The sequence below is a fragment of the Oncorhynchus gorbuscha genome, linkage group LG23 (genome assembly GCF_021184085.1).
Source record: "Oncorhynchus gorbuscha isolate QuinsamMale2020 ecotype Even-year linkage group LG23, OgorEven_v1.0, whole genome shotgun sequence".
In the NCBI taxonomy this organism is placed as follows: domain Eukaryota; kingdom Metazoa; phylum Chordata; class Actinopteri; order Salmoniformes; family Salmonidae; genus Oncorhynchus; species Oncorhynchus gorbuscha.
In genome coordinates, this window is record NC_060195.1 from 20,417,959 (window position 1) to 20,438,959 (window position 21,001).

General features: G+C 40.6%; 1 protein-coding gene across 1 annotated transcript in view; it reads right to left on the bottom strand.

Annotated features, from left to right (window-relative positions):
* The window catches only part of gpc3 (glypican 3), a 264,625-nt gene extending 254,607 nt beyond the window's left edge, over positions 1-10,018 (bottom strand). Inside the window, exon 1 of the mRNA XM_046323308.1 lies at positions 9,510-10,018. Within this exon, the coding sequence (XP_046179264.1) occupies positions 9,510-9,675 (166 nt within the window). The 5' untranslated portion in view covers positions 9,676-10,018. The remainder of the gene's footprint in view (positions 1-9,509) is intronic.
* Positions 10,019-21,001: the final 10,983 nt, after the last annotated feature.

The window sequence follows — 21,001 nt, forward strand, 5'->3', positions numbered from 1 at the left end:
ACGCACCCTTGTGGAGCCTCCATGTTGAGGATCAGCGTAGCAGAGCTGTTGTTGCCTACCTTCACCACCTGGGGTCGGCCCATCAGGAAGTCCAGGACCCAGTTGCACAGGATGCCGGTCAGGCCCAGGGCCCTGAGCTTAGTGATGGGCTTGGAAAGCTCTTTGGTGTTGAAGGCTGAGCTGTAGTCCATGAACAGTATTCTTACATACAGTGCATTCGAAAGTATTCATACCTCTTGACTTATTCCACATTTTGTTGTTACAGCCTGAATTCAAAATGGATTAAATAGATTTTTTCCAACCCATCTACACATAACACCCAATAATGACAAAGTGAAAACATATTTGCAAATGTATTGAAAATTAAATACAGAAACATCTTACTTACAAACGTACACACCCCTGAGTCAATACTTTGTAGAAGCATCTTTGGCAGTGATTACAGCTGTGAGTCTTTCTGGGTACGTCTCTAAGAACTTTCCACACCTGGATTGTACAATATTTGCACATCATTATTTAAACATTCTTTAAGCTCTGTCAAGTTGGTTGTTGATCATTGTTAGACAGCCATTTTCAAGTCTTACCATAGAGTTTTCAAGACAATTTAAGTCAAAACTGTAACTATTCCACTCAGGAACATTCAATGTTGTCTTGGTATGAAACTCCAGTGTTGTGTTTTAGGTTATTGTCCTGCTGAAAGATGAATTGGTCTCCCAGTGTCTGTTGAAAAGCAGACTGAATCAGGTTTTCCTCTAGGATTTTGCCTTTGCTAAGCTCTATTCTGTTTCTTTTTATCCTAAAAAACTCCCTAGTCCTTGCCGATGACAAGCATACCCATAACATGATGTAGCCACCACTATGCTTGAAAATATTTAAGGTGGTACTCAGTGACGAGTTGGATTTTCCCCAAACATAATGCTTTGTATTCAGGACCAGAAGTTAATTTCTTTGCCATGTTTTTTGCATTTTATTTTGAGGCATATTGCAAACAGGATGCATGTTTTCTTTTCACTCTATCATTTAGGTTAGTATTGTGGAGTATCTACAATGTTGTTGATCCATCCTCAGTTTTCTCCTCGAACAGCCTTTAAACTCTGTAACTGTTTTAATGTCTCTATTGGCCTAATGGTGAAATACCTGAGCAATTTCCTTCCTCTCCGGCAACTGAGTTCGGAAGGATACCTGTCCCTTTATAGTGACTGGGTGTATTGATACACCATCCAAAGTGTAATTAATAACTTCACCATCTTCAAAGCGATATAGGTGGCCTTCTTTGCGAGGCATTAGAAAACCTCCCTGGTCTTTGTGGTATAATCTGTGTTTGAAATTCACTGCTCGACTGAGGGACCTTAAAGATAATTGTATCAGTGGGATACAGAGATGAGGTAGTCATTCAAAAATGATGTTGGACACAGAGTCCATTCAAATTATTATATGACTATATGACAAATGTATTTCAGCTTGCTATAACAAAGGGGTTGAATACTTATTGACTCTAGAAATTATAGCTTTTCAATTTTAATGAATTTGATTCATGATTAGCACTATTATTCCACGGAGTGAGCCCATGCAACTTATTGTGTGACTCCTGAATTGATTTAGGCTTGTCATAACAAAGGGGTTGAATACTTATTGACTCAAGACATTTCAGCGTTTTAATTTTTAAATCATTTGTAAAAGTTTCAAAAAACATAATTCCACTTTGACATTATTGGGTATTGTGTGTAGGACAGTGGCACATCATCTCAATTGAATACATTTTTAATTCTGGCTGTAACAACAAAGTGTGGAAAAAAGTCTAGCGGAGTGAATAGTTTCTGTAGGCACTGTATGTATTCTTCTTGGGAGAATGGGAAAGGGCAATGTGTGCAGTGTGATGTTGATTGAGTCTCCATGGTTCCGTTGGGGCGGTATGCAAATTGTAGTGGGTCTAGGGTGTCGGGTAAAGTGGAGGTGATATAAACTAGCCTTAACTAGCCTCTCAAAGCACTTCATGAAGTGAGAGCTACGGTCCGATAGTAATTTAGTTCAGTTACCTTTGCTTTTTTGGGTACAGGAACAATGGTGGACATCTTGTAGCAAGTGGGGACAACAGACTGGGATAGGGAGAGATTGAATACCAACACTCCAGCCAGCTTCCCCATGGGAGTTAATAAAGGCAGAGGTGGGGTTAATTATACATAGGTGCACTTCGTACCATGTTAGTATTAAGCTTTCACAACCAGCCTTCATTTAGGCTTTCTGACTCAAGCCCCTCCCCCCCCCCCACCCCCCCAACCAGGCTTTCAAGGAGAGGAGAGCTCTGTACTTTCTCTGCTTCTGTTCAGTACTGTTGGGTATCTGCCGTGATTTTAAATAAATGTGTGTGGGGAAAAAATTGCTCTCTTTTTGTTCTTAGGTCCCCTGGCACCACATGCAGCGGTATTAGAATTCAGTTCCCTCTTCCCACTGCGGGCGGACAGACATTTCTGCATCAGCCACCTCCTCCTCCAGAAACACCTCCATGCTGCGTCCCAAATGGCAAATATAGTACACTAATTTTCACCAGGGCCCATCTAGGCTCTGGTCAAAAGTAGTGCACTATATAGGGAATAGGGTGTGATTTGTAATGCAGCCCCAGACATACTTCTGAGGCCCATCCCTCCCCTCCCTTGCCCACATACACGCTCAGCCCCAAATTAGATTACCACTTCCCATCCTCAGCACTCAGGTCCTCCATCAAATGTATCAATAAAGCTATCCTACAGTGCTCTTCATATAATACATGACCTCTTAGCTGGAGCAGGCTTACTGGCTTAATGCAAATAGTCTTGGTAGCCATTTGATTAGATGTTAAGGAGTCTTATGGCTTGGGGGTAGAAGCTGTTTAGAAGCCTCTTGGACCTAGACTAGGTGCTCCGGTACTGCTTGCCATGCTGTAGCAGAGAACAGTCTATGACTAGGGTGGCTGGAGTCTTTGACAATTTTTAGGGCCTTCCTCTGACACCGAGTGGTGTAGAGGTACCGGATGGCAGGAATCTTGACCCCAGTGATGTGCTGGGCCGTCGTGTCCTCTTCACCACTGTCTTGGTGTTCTTGGACCATGTTAGTTTGTTGGTGATGTGGACACCAAGGAACTTGAAGCTCTCAACCCGATCCACTGCAGCCCCATCAATGAGAATGGGGGAATGCTCGGTCCTCTTTTTCGTGTAGTCCACAATCATCTCCATGGTCTTGATCACGTTAAGGGAGAGGTTATTGTCCTGGCACCACATGGCCAGGTCTCTGACCTCCTCTCTATAGGCTGTCTCGTTGTTGTTGGTGATCAGGCCTACCACTGTTGTGTCATCTGCAAACTTAATGATGGTGTTGTCATGAGTGAACAGGTCAGTACAGGAGGGGACTGAGCACGCACCCCTGAGGGGCCTCTGTGTTGAGGATCAGCGTGGCAGATGTGTTGTTACCAACCCTTACCACCTGGGGGCGGCCCGTCAGGAAGTCCATGATCCAGTTGCAGAGGGAGGTGTTTAGTCCCAGGGTCATGAGCTTATTGATGAGCTTTGAGGGCACTATGGTGTTGAACGCCGAGCTGTAGTCAATGAATAGCATTGGACATGTATTTAACCCCTGGATCATGGTCTGGTGTCATGTACTGTATTTAACCCCTGGATCATGGTCTGGTGTCATGTATTTAACCTCTGGATCATGGTCTGGTGTCATGTACTGTATTTAACCCCTGGATCATGGTCTGGCGTCATGTATTTAACCCCTGGATCATGGTCTGGCGTCATGTATTTAACCCCTGGATCATGGTCTGGTGTCATGTATTTAACCACTGGATCATGGTCTAGTGTCATGTATTTAACCACTGGATCATGGTCTAGTGTCATGTATTTAACCCCTGCATCATGGTCTGGCGTCATGTATTTAACCCCTGGATCATGGTCTGGCGTCATGTATTTAACCCCTGGATCATGGTCTGGCGTCATGTATTTAACCCCTGGATCATGGTCTGGCGTCATTTATTTAACCCCTGGATCATGGTCTGGTGTCATGTATTGGTCTGGTGTATGGTGAATACCAAGACGGAGGACAATGAAATCTAAATAATAGATCAAAACGCTGTGCAGTAAATAACCAGAAAATAAACAGCTGTGTAAATCAAATGTCCCCCATGGAGTACTCTGCTACCTAAATGGCAACCGTATGCTATTCCCTACATAGTAAACATAGAGCTCTGGTCCAAGGTACTGCACGTTATATGGCACAATCGGGTCCAAATGGGTGATACCTGTAATCCCACAACCAACCCTTCCTGTTTCCAATAATTAACATTAAGCCTGTCCAACCCTTCACATTTCCAATTGACATTAAGCCTGTCCAACCCTTCACATTTCCAATTGACATTAAGCATGTCCAACCCTTCCCATTTCCAACTGACCGTAAGCATGTCCAACCCTTCCCATTTCCAATTGACATTAAGCATGTCCAACCCTTCCCATTTCCAATTGACATTAAGCATGTCCAACCCTTCCCATTTCCAACTGACCTTAAGCATGTCCAACCCTTTCCATTTCCAACTGACATTAAGCCTGTCCAACCATTCACATTTCCAACTGACATTAAGCATGTCCAACCCTTTCCATTTCCAACTGACATTAAGCCTGTCCACATTAATTTACTGTACATCTCATCTCCAGGGGCCAAGTAAGCAGAGACACAGCGGGGGCAAAGTGGCCGACACTCTCCAATTAAATGCCTCCAGTTGTTTTAGAAGTTGCTAAGAGATTGTCCTTGATCCTTACAAACCCTTCCATCTCATCTAATTTGTCTCCCAAGACATTGTTACTAATAGCAAGGAGAATGCATTCAGGAGAGCAAGCCGATTTGTTATGCCCTCTTTACACCATCCCAGTGCATGTTTTTGTTTGCTGCTACACTGCTCTAATTCCAGTGGGAATATGATTCTCTGACTAGGAGTGAAAACAATTAACCTGAAGAGCACTTCGCCACTCTGACATGACACTAAAACATTGTGGTTGAGATTCAGACACGAGAGAGGCATCAATTTACATACTGAATCATTTGGAATGCCAGGGAGCAACAGGCTCCGTCAGTGCAGTGTGACCATGCACCAATCAGCTACACAGTCCAACACACAGTCACAATCCACTCTACTGCAGCTAGAGGGCCATGGGGGATTCTGTCCTGCCTCAGGCTTGTATCACTTTAGTTACACTCTTATCACTATAAATCAGTAAAAAAATATCCTTCTCCCTTATGACAGCATATTGTACCTTAATATCTGCTGGTACTACTTGATACTAAAGAATTTGATGTTAGACAATTTTGTCTTAGCATTTAATTCATTGAAGTGAGAACAATTGGGACCATTTCACTCACTGACAATGGTTAAACATTCAGAGATTAAATTCAGAGATTAAATTCTATAATGCCCTCCTCTAATGTATATGGTGCCATAACTTTATCACAGAGTGACTTTCCCTGCAGTCACGTGGGTCATACTTGGGCACGGATGTAAAATTCCCTCAAAATATGCCATTAGTGCCCATTCAAATTAGCCACGGTTGCTCTCATTGTTAAATCTTGTTCATTTTCTTAAATTAAATACCATGACTGTTTACTCATTAGCTGGCAATGTTGTTTGAAATGTCCGATACAACATACTGTGGTGATATCATTATCAACCTACTGCATACGCCTTAGAAATATACATTTTAATGTACTGGATGTGCTATTAGCATGCTAATACTCATTATGGCAGACTGGTAGAATAGATCATATAGCTAGCAATCACAAGCATTCACTGGTTGAAGTTGAAGTAACTTTGGAGTGTAATGCAGTTGACTAGTGACTATGACTTGAATATAGTGAATATCATTCACAACATTTGGACAGAAGCTATAATCCAGTTATAATAGAAAAGAATGATGTGTGTCGTTATTGCTTGAATTCAGGCTTGGCTGAACTGCTTTTGATGGGGAAAGATTACTTCTGCACCCTGCTTTCCAGGATTTTAGTTGAAAACGTAACTTTCCCTTGTGGACCTATGTGGGGCACCCTATTCCACATAGTACAATACTTCCAGATAGACCGTAAGGCTCTGGTTAAAGCTAATGCACTATAATAGGTGCACTATAAAGAATACGGTTCTATTTGGGTTGTCTAATCCATACATGCTTTGAGCGCATAACAGCTCAAAACCTGTGTAACCATGGAAAAGGTTTTCTAATTCAAGATACATGTTCAAGGTCTTAGTGGCTATAACAAAGGTTGGATTAAATTGCTGGCTCAGGGCACTGTCTGACTATATTATTTGAATTAGATGGTTAGTTAGAAGCAACAGATAGATGGTTATTTAGAGGCAACAGATAAAGCTCCTATGTTTCCACCAAAGCCCTACACTGGCACAAATAAATGGTTAAAACATGGTTGAGGGATGCTGAGAAAGTTTGAGAATGTGTGCCAGAGGGCTGAAGTAGAGAAGTGTGTGGGCTTATGCATGTGATACTGTAGCTAGCTGTAAGAGTCAACTCTACGTGCTTTTGTATTGTTGAGAAGGGCTTTTAATGGGGAGAAAGAAGAGTGGAAGACTCCATCCTAAATGGCACACTACATTTGACCAGCGCCCTATAGAGTCCTCTTTTGGCATCATTAGGCAGCTTTTCAGGAGATGTTATGTTCTGAGGGCCATGACAGTCTGGCTCATATTTATGCCATCCCCTGTAACACTGAGGAGTAGCTCTCTATGGAGCATCTAGGAGATGATCTCCTCTCCTCTGTCACTTCTGTCAATCAGCTCCCCTCCTCTTCTTTCTCAGCAGGGGGATGTGGGGTGCTCAAACTAGGTGTGATGGATATGCAAGGCCTACAGGTGATTCATGTTAGATAAGTCATCCTTCAACAGAGCAGTACTGCCCTGTTTCACCATTGCTTTGTTTCTGTGTTGAATGAACAGCATTATCTGATTTTCTGTTGAGGAGCCTGAGTTACAGCCTACATTTAAATGTTAAAATTCATAGGAAGAACCTATGGAAATTAATCTTCTTATGATGTGATCAAGGTTAGCCATTTTGGTCAGGGATTTGGTCAACCATGGTTTTCCAGTGCTATGATAAGATAGTGTAAAATAAGGAATTTGAATAATTTATCTGCACTGTATGTTTGTTAGCCAGAATGTTTAAGAGGAATGATTCCATAAACGTTTCAAATTAACTGCCAATATGCTAGCCTGGGTACCAGTCTCTTTAGCTAATCTACTCCATGTCATGTGCCAAAGAGCCTTTGGCAATGACAAGGAGTGGCAAGGAGTGGAACGTTAGCTAAAAAGACAGGTACTCAGACTACTAATATGCCAACATTCCATTCAAACAATGCAGTCAATCCACAGCCATGCTCTGACTGAAATCAGTTGATGATATGACTTAGACAAGTTGTAAATGCAACAATATGTATCAAATAATAGCACTCACAGCTTTACAAGAAAACTAAAATGAAGACATTTATGATCTGCAAGATGGAGCTGCTCTTCCTCCCGGGGAAGGACTGCCCGTTCCATGATCTCGCCATCACGGTTGACAACTCCATTGTGTCCTCCTCCCAGAGCGCTAAGAACCTTGGCGTGATCCTGGACAACACCCTGTCGTTCTCAACTAACATCAAGGCGGTGGCCCATTCCTGTAGGTTCATGCTCTACAACATCCGCAGAGTACGACCCTGCCTCACACAGGAAGCGGCGCAGGTCCTAATCCAGGCACTTGTCATCTCCCGTCTGGATTACTGCAACTCGCTGTTGGCTGGGCTCCCTGCCTGTGCCATTAAACCCCTACAACTCATCCAGAACGCCGCAGCCCGTCTGGTGTTCAACCTTCCCAAGTTCTCTCACGTCACCCCGCTCCTCCGCTCTCTCCACTGGCTTCCAGTTGAAGCTCGCATCCGCTACAAGACCATGGTGCTTGCCTACGGAGCTGTGAGGGGAACGGCACCTCAGTACCTCCAGGCTCTGATCAGGCCCTACACCCAAACAAGGGCACTGCGTTCATCCACCTCTGGCCTGCTCGCCTCCCTACCACTGAGGAAGTACAGCTCCCGCTCAGCCCAGTCAAAACTGTTCGCTGCTCTGGCCCCCCAATGGTGGAACAAACTCCCTCACGACGCCAGGACAGCGGAGTCAATCACCACCTTCCGAGACACCTGAAACCCCACCTCTTTAAGGAATACCTAGGATAGGATAAGTAATCCCTCTCACCCCCCCTTTAAGATTTAGATGCACTATTGTAAAGTGACTGTTCCACTGGATGTCATAAGGTGAATGCACCAATTTGTAAGTCGCTCTGGATAAGAGCGTCTGCTAAATGACTTAAATGTAAATGTAAATCTGTTTACATATATTTTAGAGGCTATTTATATAGAAAATGTGTATAAATCCAGTATAAACGGTATTTATAATGATATGACAATATTTTATGTTGACAATAATTATATTGTCCGAGAGTAGGTAGCGGCAGATAGGCTAGTGGTTAGAGCGTTAGGCCACTACCCAAAAAGTTTCTGGCTCAAATCCCCGAGCTGACAAGGTAAAAGTCTGTCGTTCTACCCCTGAACAAGGCAGTTAACCTACTGTTCACCGGTAGACCGTCATTGTAAATAATAATTTGTTCTTAACTGACTTGCCATGTTAAATAAAGGTTCAACTTTAAATATATATATATTACACAACTTCTGATATATCACATGCTTTACTTGTATTTTCCTGCATGAGTAAAATCAGGATTATGTATATACTGCCATTCATTCCAATTAAACTGGTTTGTATTTCTCCCTGACCAATATGACTGCCTTTTTCACCCCATTCTGGAACTTTGAGGGTTTATGACATAACTCTAGTAGGCGAATTAATAGGTAAAGCGGTTAATGGAACGCAGACCGTGGGGTAGACTGGGGCACATTCAACAAATCTGATTAAACAAAGTGAATATTCGTAACAATCAATCAGGATTTATGCATTGTAAAAGGGCCCACTGTGTGGCTACTAACGTCCGATTTGAATATATTTGACTGTTTTAGCTGCATAACATTTAGTAGTCCCTTTTCAGGCTTAGAAGTGACTGCTAAATGCTAACTCCCGTTCGTATAAGGGGAAGCATAGCTAGCATTGAGAAATCGGTGGTCGTTTTTAACTGTAGTGCAGTTTATTGTTGATGATGACATGAAGCTGTATTGGGATTGACATACCATTATTATACTCCGTTTCTACATCGTGTGAAATACACATATAAACAATAGCTGTAGTCCGGTCCTCCCCAAGAGGCACAGTACACCTGTAGATAAAGAGTTCACAATGGAATTTGCTAACATGAAATTGCAAACTAAAACGGATAGAATTAATTTCAAATCTAGCACCTTCAGATATGCCTACAGAGGCATTAAACTGTTTCACATAATCGAATCAACATACGTAAAACATAATGTAATGAGCCGGGTACCAAAAAGAGGTTTGTTATAGTTACCTGAAACTGGAGTCTCCATTGCCCATTTCGACCCGGGGTGCAGAGACTGAAATGACGCGCGCACCTGGTGGCAGCTGGGAGTAACTGGTACCTGTCCGCCCGGTAGGGTGGACGGCAGGCACAGGGCGCACAGAAAGAGCACGCCAGACAGCGGAAAACCGTCCATGGTTCACCCGTACAAAATGTAGCCGATTTGTAAACTTAGTCCGTACTGCAGTTCCTTGCATAAAATGTCGAGTGCCAAGTCAGTACTTAACCCACAGCAAGATTAACGACCACTGACTAACTGAACAGCGCACTCGTAATGTTGCGTTGGATAGGTAGCAGCGCAGCTCCTGACCCCTATTTGATAAAGAATCCTTCCGCTCTTCCAATCAAAAAGATCACCAACGCCGCGAAACTGCATGTCCTTCTGGGGTGCTGATGTAAGGTGTTCTCCTCAGAGTTCGTCTCATTCAAGTTCTTCTAGAAACTCGTAGGTATATCTGCTGTTATTTATAATGTTCGGGTAAAGCGGGACATTGGTGTTGATAAAGTTGTAAATCCCCCTTACTGCTTGCTCTCAACTTGCTCGGTCAGGGTGGATGAGCACTGAATCAAGACTGCGCGTTATCGCTCTTAATTAAGAGCGCGCGCCACAAACTGGCACCGTTCGCTTTATCCTATGAATTCTCACATACTGTATATTCAATTGATAATCGTAAAACAATTTTGCCTATCTGAGATGAGCATCTGAGGATCTCAACTGTTTATTGGCTTATAGAATAAGGTTAAAGCAGAAATGGTGCCCCATGCAAGACTGCACTTCATAAGAATTATTTTACAATTTGACTGAATTGTGTGCCAGTGTTTATACATGCTGAAAAAATACTAATAGTAAAATGGAATAAGTGCCATGTTGTTCTATTAGAATTTCCAGATGCATTGTATCCATTAAACAACGACAATCATTCAAGCATGCATTTAAATATTTCCAAACATTACTACTGCTTAATTTGTGTCCAGGAAAACGGCCCGAAATTGTCTACAAGGTTAAAGGCAGCAGGATTACAGCACATGGATTTAGCCTAATTAACAGCTGGAATAATTACACTCAAAGTAAATCCTTTCAGTGTCCCCAAAATCCATTGACATGGTAGTTTTATTGGCAAACATGTGTGTCAAGCATAATTTAAAATTAACTCTGAAAACAATAATTCCAGGGTGATGAGATTTTAGGCAGAACACATTTCTTTCTTTATAAATCTTATGCATATAATAGGCCTTCCAAAGTGTAATTACACATACCACAAACATGTACAAGTCCTAGGTAACAATGTGTACCTACATTGTAATTGTGTTAAGGTACCATGGTAATATTCTGTCAAATCCTGAGTGCTACTGTAGTTTGCTTTCTGCTTTTCTCTTGTTCAAGTGTACAGCAGCACCCCATATGCACCTACTGCCATCTAGTGGGGTACTGGCTATAGCCACAGCTTCCACAGCCTGGTCCTATGAAGGATACAAACTTCTACAGATGTTGCATTTGTAAAGGAAAAACAGACAGAAAAAACCCTTCAACTTTATTTTATTTCAGCAGTTGAGTTGATAGTTTTTCATTTAGAGAAGGAACCAAGTGGATAAATGGCACACTGCTGCTGCTCACAACATCTGGCGGATTACAGATGTATACTGTGCATCTTTTGGTCGATTTTGGCCACCATTAACATTGCGAACTCTTCCACCCAAAAACAGCAAGACAAACGACAAGCTAAACTGCTTGCCAAGCAGATCCATTCTTCCAACCCACACAGACATAACACATCCCCATGCTTGCCATCCCCGAGACCAAGCCCGCAATAACAGCTGTGTTGACAGATTGTCTGCTGCATACTTAAACATAGCAGAAGTGTTCAACTTGAACATGAGGATATTGTAGTTTTCTGAACAATATAAAACAATACAAGGGGACCCAGGGGAACAGAAGCGCTTCTCTTGTTTGTTGAGTCTCTCAGGTACAGAGAGTTTTGCATGGATTTGCACAGCAGAAATGTTCAGAAGCTGAAAGCAAACCTGCAAAACTCACAGTAAACCCATGAAGTGCCATGGATGGATCTCTTCAAGGTGGTCTCAGTAGTGCGCTTCAAAGGGAGGGTGACCGGCAATACTTGAAGTGCACACACTGCAGTAGGTCCATTTAAACTACCTGCACTGTGAGCACTTTGGAACTGCCAGGACAATACAACATAGAATATTCTACAACTTGGAATACCCCTACAAAACTTGACACAAACTGCACAAAAAAAAAGGCTGATAACGTATGACTAATACACAATACCAGAAATATGAAAGAACATGCAATGAGGTGGTGGTATTTACTTTTTATACTAAAACATTTTAAAAATATAACACTTAATTCCAAATTGTGACATATGTCCAGTGTTGGGATACAAGTGCTCCAGCCAGAAGGAGCAACTAGGGCAGTAGATACTAAACTATTTCACTAACTACACTAGATGCACCTTAGCTGGAGAACCAGAATAATTAGTGGATAAATGGCACACTACTGCTGCTCACAACATCTGGCAAATTACAGATGTATACTGTGCAGAAGCAGAATAATTAGGGTTGGGAAAACAGTCAATCTTTTTTCGATGAGGATTGGGTGGCGTAATACAGAGTTTACTTTCCATTTTAGAAGCATTGTATTGGAAGGTCACCTATAAAGAGAAGCAGAAGAACACGTTTTTAAGAACCATCAAATGAAAGTATATTTGTCACGTGCACCGAATACAACAGTGAAATGCTTACTTACAGGCCCTAACCAACAGTGTAATTTTTAAAGTAAAAAAAATAGGTATTAGGTGAACAATAGATAATTAAAGAAATAAAAACAACAGCAAAAAGACAGTGAAAAATAACAGTAGCGAGGCTATATACAGGCACCGTTAGTCGGGCTAATTGGGGTAGTATCTACATTCATGTAGATACTATATGATAAACAGAGTAGCAGCAGCGTAAAATATTAACCACTTCTGAACAAAAGTCTCAATAGAAAAATCTAACAAATCACCAAAAAGTGTGGCTATTGCGAAGACACTTAACATAATACAATTGAAATGTTCTTACAGAATCGTAGCATAAACAGGGTGAAAAAGAAAGATGCAACAAAATAGTAAAAAATATTTTTTTTCAAATACACGTGTTATTTAGTTAGGCTATTATGAACTTAATAACACGTCGTTTGTCTATTTAAATCAAATACAAGATTTGACCAAAAGAAAGCTAAACCTGTGATTTGCTCTTTACAATCAGGATAACGCATGGAGAGGGAAGCAAGGGCAGGCGCCATGATAAATTCAAACAGGGATTTTTTGGTTTGGTTGTGATGCACTTTGGGCTAGCCTATTCATTTGTGCGATAGATGGAAATACAGGATCAATTCGATACATACCCGTTGCCTTTACCTTACTCACTGATTTCCTTAGTACCTTTACCTAACCTAAGTATAGAGCAGTAACGTTATATCCATGTAGCCTAAAGGTGCAATAACATTTTGCTTGTGTAAGGGGGCTTCATTAGCATACAACCTTTCCAAACGTTGACTTTGAATCTAAATAGAAATACCAATGTGCTAGTTTCTACTTTAAATTAATGAATGATACAACAGGTGGCTTGTTAAATCATTTAATCTGTTAGTGCAGGAATGTGGCCATAAATGCTCATACTATCGAATTAGCCACAGCAAACTGTGGCTAACATTTTATCCGCTAGTTTTGGCTACTTGCGAGTTATTGCGCACTGTATAGGTTGTTTATTTGACTGACCAGCTTCATACTTTTTTACATTCTACGATTTAAAAAAAAAACTTTTAAATGAATCATATATACCATGTAGAACATATAACAAGCTATACTTGTGGTTAGCTAAACTAGTCTGCCAGCACAAAAAGCATGACCATCGTGCGCAAAAAGGTTTGAAACTTTTATTCAACAGATTGAATAAAACTATCCCTACATTGCCTAAAGGCCATTTTGATTTGTTAAATTAGTTAATAAACAAATAATCTTGATTGTTCATATTACCTTTAAGTTGTTTTGAATCTTTACTGGTCGGAGAGTTTTACGAAAGAGGCGCGAACGTATCGTCATGTGATGTGATGTGCATTTCTCGAGTCCCCACTCCCCAACCAAACCCTTTCAGCATGGGAACCACATCCGCTAGTAGTCACAATTGCATAATTAACTCAAGCCTTAATTGCAGATTAAATAACAGTAGCCTACAATTTGATCCAAAACAACCTTTTTGGTTTTCTTTCCAAAAGCAAAGTTGCGCGCAGTGATCTGTGTCTACAAATAACTTAATGTTTGAAAATATATGTTGTAATAGATTGAATGTGTTAATCTTGATTAAGTACTTTAATTTAAGTTATTGTATAATTACTTTAATTTGAAGATATTGTATATATTCTAAAGAAAAAGCTTTAGACTAGCATGAAATAGCCTTCTGAAATATTTATAAACGAAAAAAATAGACAAAAAAATATTAAACTTCTAAATAGACAATGAAATATCTATACACAGGAAATAAGCCAAATATTACACTAATGATAAAACATGTGGTTAAAACACTATTTCTATGCATTTTCATACAGACTATGTGTCCTTTAATGAATACTTACCAAGTAAATAAGGGAAGGTAAGACGCACACCTAATTTGTCAGCCTGTGAATTGTGGTGGCGCATTTCAAAACAGAAGCAACAACTATTCTCAACATAAGCGAGTGTTCTTATTAGTATAACGTACCTTGCCACGCAGATGTTATATTTTCAACTTCAGCCATTCTGGCTGACAACAAAAAGGTTTGCCATGCATGAAATTGTATGAGCATCTATTTTGTCCCCCGCCTGGGGGTGGGGAAATGAGTTCAGACTACATTATCTTGTGTAGGCCTATATGTCCGAAATATACACCGAAATTTTGCTGACTTTTTAAAACTTTTCAAACGCAAACAATGAAAGTCAAATGTTTACCTCAAATTTTAAATAAACTTGTTTCATTGTCCATCTCGCTCTGCCCTCCATTAAATCATATGGTCAAAGAGTGTGACCTGTAAACCCTACCCCCACACGACTCCACACCAAACCCGTCTAAAGAAGCGCAATTATTAGCGGCCTCAAATAACATACTTTCCCGCGTGTTATTGTATGTAATCTTTGAGTTAGGGGCTAATTGTTTAAAGTACAACTTTTTACATAAACGGTTGTGTCATTCAAAACGAATTTGTCAAGTATGTTTTCTTCTCAGTAAGTTGTTTGCTCTCGGTTGTAGGTCTATCTGTCGCTTTTATTCCTCTATTGGTACTTTGAATGTTTAAATTATAAATTGTTGATCACATATCCATATTCGAGATAATCGAATGAAGCTACAAAACATATCTTTAGCGAAATAGTTTTATCACATTGGCACGTTTCTGCATATTGGTTCAAATTGTTTCTTTCCAATAAATTAGTAGTTTGCGCTGTTATTAGACTACAGCTTAGTTCTTCTAAGTATGATTAAGATTTGATTTGTTTGATTTTGAATTATGGACAGTGTATATATACATAGGGGTATTATAATCAGTGGATTGGGATTTAAATAGTCTCTCTAAACGTTTAGGTTAGTTCAGCAAAACAGTAGGTAAAATATGTAAACATAACAACAAATGTGTGTACAAAGGAATTCACATTGAAGCTACCTTCACTCCAATAATGAAAATTACAAGCACTGAAATATTTCGAAGATGCGGAAATCGTGAAATTTTGCAAAAGCTTTCACAACTAAATCATTCAGTGGAGACTTACAGCCTGCACATCATTAAATCTTTGGAATCAGCACTTCCTGATGCACTATATATAGGATGTCCATGGTTCAAGCAAGCACGATTGAAACGTGTCGTCTGATGGAGGAGCATGGCATTCCTTGTCTATTGTATGGCCCTAGTCAATACCTCACATTCACCAGTGTGTCAAAAGAAGTTAAACAGCTCCCTAGATGTGTGCTTCTACTCTCATTCAGCACCTTGAGTAGATCGAAATAAGTCACTAAAATGCTTTTTTTGTTGCTAATGTAACCCATGTAGGCTAATAAAGTCCAATCCAACATATACAGCTCAATTACTTCTATTCTTTATCAAAAGATACTGAGATCAGTAGACTAAGTAATTTTTTCGAAAGAATGTAACATTAATAATCGAATAAACTCACTAGACCGGTTAAAACAAAGAGGAAACAGCATAAATATGTTTCCTTTAGATATTCAATTAAATTCAATTAAACTTAAGATGGGCTATAAGTTAAATATGATTAATATTATTGGAGTTAATTCTCTAGGGATATTTTTTTTCGCCCGTGTTGATCAAACCGGTGGTGGGTGGTGCGATCTCTGCGAAACTTCTACAAAGAAGAGGCGAAAATAGAGAGGGTCCACTCCTGTCATAAATCTGAATATAGCAATAAGCAGACCGATGAGAAAATCGCCTGCCTCCCCGCCTTTGGGACGACTCCCATTGTCAGGGCGGGGACAAGACCACTCGTCATTATATACATCATTTCTGGCTTCAATTCGAAAATTCCCGCCCTCAGCTTTACTTCCTGAAACATGATCCTTTGGTTACAATGTTGTCAAGAAAGTTACTTAGTAGCTATCTACAGCCACAACACTAGTGAGGCAATAAACTAACGCAATCATCTAGCATGAGGTACTAGCGCCTTTAATCGTTTCAATGAAAAATAATTATAACTAAGTATGCTAAGTTAGTTATTTGTCAATTTAGATAAACATGTAGGCTTTTTAGCCGACCGTGTAGAAAATGGCAGCGGTTTTAAATGTACCCAATAGGCTATTCCTATTTAATCCAAGAAGAAACGGAAGATATACAACCATAATATATGTCACTATTACATTTGCGATGAACAATGTTACATTTTTCATGAATAAACTATTTGTAAACGATGTAGTCTACTCAGCCTATTGTTATAGTAGTAGGCCTATTTTAAATCTACTTAATTCGTTTATAAACATTTTAAGTATCACACATTTATAAGGATTTAAAACGATTGTGTGTCTTAGACACACATGGCTTATTCATGAAAGTTATATAAAGTTAACCAATGATAACATTTTATCTTTCAACCCTTATTAGAGACCATGGTTGAGAAAGAGAGAGGAGACAAGTCACAGAAACTTGATTGTGAATCAGAGGACTGTCAGTAGGTGGAGACACTGTTCCCTCCTCACTTCTCCCTATTGACTCTGGTGGTGGAGAACAATATCTGTGGGTCCAGGAAGGCTGGAGCCATTAGTGTAACAGAGCTATCATCATTACCCTCTTAAGAGGAGACTCTGTAGGCAGGACTTCTACATGACTATTCTACAGATGGTACAACACAAAGAGGCGCAGCGAACAAACGAGACACCATTCCAGAAGATCATCCAGGAGGACTTGCAGAAGAAGGGAGGGGAGTTGAGCTCTGATTATGAGGGCCACAATAATTTTTATTTTTTATTTAACCAGGTAGGCTAGTTGAGAACAAGTTCTCATTTCCAACTGCGACCTGTCCAAGATAAAGCAAAGCAGTTTGACACATACAGAGTTACACATGGAATAAACAAACATACAATCAATAATACAGTAGAAAAATATATATACAGCATGTGCAAATGAGGTAGGATAAGAGAGGTAAGGCAATAAATAGGCCATGGTGGCAAAGTAATTACAATATAGCAATTAAACACTGGAATGGTAGAATGTGCAGAAGATGAATGTGCAAGTAGAGATACCGGGGTGCAAAGATAGCAAGCAAGATCAATAAATAAATACAGTATGGGGATGAGGTAGATTGGATGGGCTATTTACAGATAAGCTATGTACAGGTGCAGTGATCTGTGAGCTGCTCTGACAGCTGGTGCTTAAAGCTAGTGAAGGAGGTAAGAGTCTCCAGCTTGTGATTTTTGCAGTTCGTTCTAGTCATTGGCAGCAGAGAACTGAAAGGAGAGGCAGCCAAAGGATCCAGGGGAGGACCAAGGCTGGGAAGGAGAAGTGGAGAGGAGTAGGTGTATCTGGAACATCCAGGACATTGGGGTCCTGCGGAGGGCTATCCGTGAGGTTGAGGAGGACAGATGCAGGCTGAGGGCTAAGCTGAGTGAAGCAGTGGCAGAGGCCCAGAGGCAGGGGAAGGAGAGGAAGTGTCTGCAGGGCCTACTGGAGGAGCAGCTGAGCCTGGCCAGGCAGGAGGCTTCATGGAGGACCCTACATGTGGACGCACTGCAGGCAGAAGGACATAAGTTTACTGTCCAGCTTCAGGCACAAGCAACCCAAGCCAAAGACGTCATGGAGGAGAAGACGAGGTTCATGAGAAACTGAAAAAAGTGTAGAAAGAAGTGCAGGAAGTCAGGAGGGAGAATGAGACCTTGGCGTTGGATATCAAAAGGCTTGAAAAACACCTATTGAGGTACATAGGCAGGTCACCTCTTGGTTGGCACATAAGCTAGCTCTACAGAGGAGACCAAGACTCAGCTGCAGCTGAAGGAGAGCCATACACGTAATTATGCTGCCTTGGGATTCCTGCGCAGGCACTTCAATAACCCATCAGAGGACACCAAGACTCAGCTGAAGGAGAGCCATACACGTAGCTATGCTGCCTTGGGATTCCTGCGCAAGCACTTCAATAACCCATCAGAGGACACCAAGACTCAGCTGAAGGAGAGCCATACACGTAGCTATGCTGCCTTGGGATTCCTGCGCAAGCACTTCAATAACCCATCAGAGGACACCAAGACTCAGCTGAAGGAGAGCCATACACGTAGCTATGCTGCCTTGGGATTCCTGCGCAGGCACTTCAATAACCCAGAGGGCACAACACATACAGACAAGAATGCACACTTTTTTTTGTCCCATTTTTAACAAACTCACAAAAACATACTGCACAAATGCTGTTTGTAAGGCAGGCCCTTCAGTCCAACTAGCTTCTCAATTACATATTGGTGGAAATACTGTATGCTGGATTTCCTTACTGTAATAAAAACACAAACAAAGATGTCTTAATTTTATTTTTATATATGCTTCCACACGTTCACCTTTTAAAATAAAGCTATGTACACATTGTACACATCTCCCACAGTAAATAAAGAAAATAATCAAAAATTGGGAAAAAAGGAAGGCAACAGTGAAAAAGGTAAAGCACAACATACATTTTACAGTTCAAATTCTGAATCACCCAAAAATAATTTAGCCTTGACAAATCTTGATCATTTTTGTATATTGTCATTGAGTTATTATACTAGCCAAATAACCACAAGTCTGAAAATTATCAGAAATGTTTTGCTTTATATTTGATTTCCTCCAATAAATTATTCAGTTTAAAGTTTTGATCAAACATTAATGCTTGGTCTACGACAAAACAGGTGCTCTGGAATTCCTATAAATAACAGACTGTGGGCTGATTACAGTGAACGGGATTAAGCCTACAATACTACTGGACTGAATTGCACTTTTGGTAAAAAGTCCTGGAATAGTTCATATGTATTCCATTCAAGGTTTATCTATATTCAATAAATCACATTTGCAGTTAATAATTTAATCTGGGCCTGTGAAGTTGGCGTTTTTTGGGACTTGAAATACATTATTTCCGCCCCTCATCAGTGCTCGACGTGGGCAGGAGCGAACCGGAGTATAGTGCCAGCACCTCAAGTTTTCTACTGCTTGAGCTCCTGTTCCTCTTACAGAATATTAGCTCAAAAGTATTGAGGAGCTCCTGCATCTAAATGTAAACAGAACCAGCACCCAAAATGAGTACTGGCACCCATCTCAGTCAAGTCAAGCACTGCCCCTTATACTACCTTTGATTAAGAAGATTGGAGAGGTCTATACCTCCACATACATGGTCTTCCCAATGAAATTGCAATTATGAATGTAAGGCAACATTCATACTTGTGTGTCCTCTTATTCAATATGAATTGAAATTTGAGGCACCCAACTAATACATTTCACTGGAAGATTCTGGTTTTCCCCATAAAGAAAACCAGGTCCCACTCCCTGTTGAAGTTAAAACAAAACCATTGACATATTTAGCATGTATAATACAAACCACTGCTCTTTGTCCAAAATATATTGTCAAGGAAAGTAGAGAAAACAGCCCTTATGAACTCAAAACCCCATGAGGTATAAACTAGAAAATTGTGCAGACAGCATATTTTTTTGTAATCTGTTATGCAATTTAAGTGACACTAGGTAAGGCAAAATGGTGTTATTTCATGAGAATCCCATTTTGTAGTTCATCTGGACAACATACAACGTAATTATTGATTGAGGTATTGATAGGTCCTAAACTTGAGTAGAGAATTGAGGAGTGGCCAATTAGGTGCAATTGACAGAACATACTTCATCCGAATTCGATCATTATGTGCATTCTGTGGATTCTTGACCAGTGCATCTGGCTGCCTGAGAGAAGCCCTGAGAAGCAGCATGCAGCTCACAGTAAGCCCATGTTTACTAGAGTATCAGGACTGGGCAGATTTGGCTCCTCTTAAACAGTACAGTGTTACTTTCGTATTGTATTACTCGTCCCATAGATACTATGTGTTAGTAATATTGTTGGGGGGTACATCTCATCTTCATATTATTTATTGATCATTTCTAAAATAAAAAAACACCTTCCTAACCTACAACAGTTCCTAACTGCACATGAAAACTAGCAAGCGTCCGTGCCAGGAGAAAAAGAAAGAGTGCAATCATTGGGATCAATCAGACTAAAGAATGGATGGCTGCCTAAGATCACCCTGCAGCCTAGCCTGGGCCCTACTAAAACCATCTGTAGGTTCTATTATAGTCCACTAGCCTGGGCCCTACTAAAACCATCTGTAGGTTCTATTATAGTCCACTAGCCTGGGCCCTACTAAAACCATCTGTAGGTTCATTATAGTCCACTAGCCTGGGCCCTACTAAAACCATCTTTAGGTTCTATTATAGTCCACTAGCCTGGGCCCTACTAAAACCATCTTTAGGTTCTATTATAGTCCACTAGCCTGGGCCCTACTAAAACCATCTTTAGGTTCTATTATAGTCCACTAGCCTGGGCCCTACTAAAACATCAGGTTCTTTAGGCCCTACTAAAACCATCTTTAGGTTCTATTATAGTCCACTAGCCTGGGCCCTACTAAAACCATCTTTAGGTTCTATTATAGTCCACTAGCCTGGGCCCTACTATCATATCATTGATTAATGTTTTCATATAGTTTTTTTTTTACTGTCATCTCTGATGGATGGCTCCTATTAGGACAACAGTTGCTGCGGACTCACGTCTTTGAGCCTTCCATTGTCAGGGTTTGTCATTAGGAGATGGACTGAAGATAATTCAGATAATAATTACAATGACCTACTCTGACCCAGGAGTCTATCCAAAGCTAAGCAATAAACCAACATGTTATGGAATTAGTTAGGTATGGTGTCAGAAACAAGACCACTACAAAAA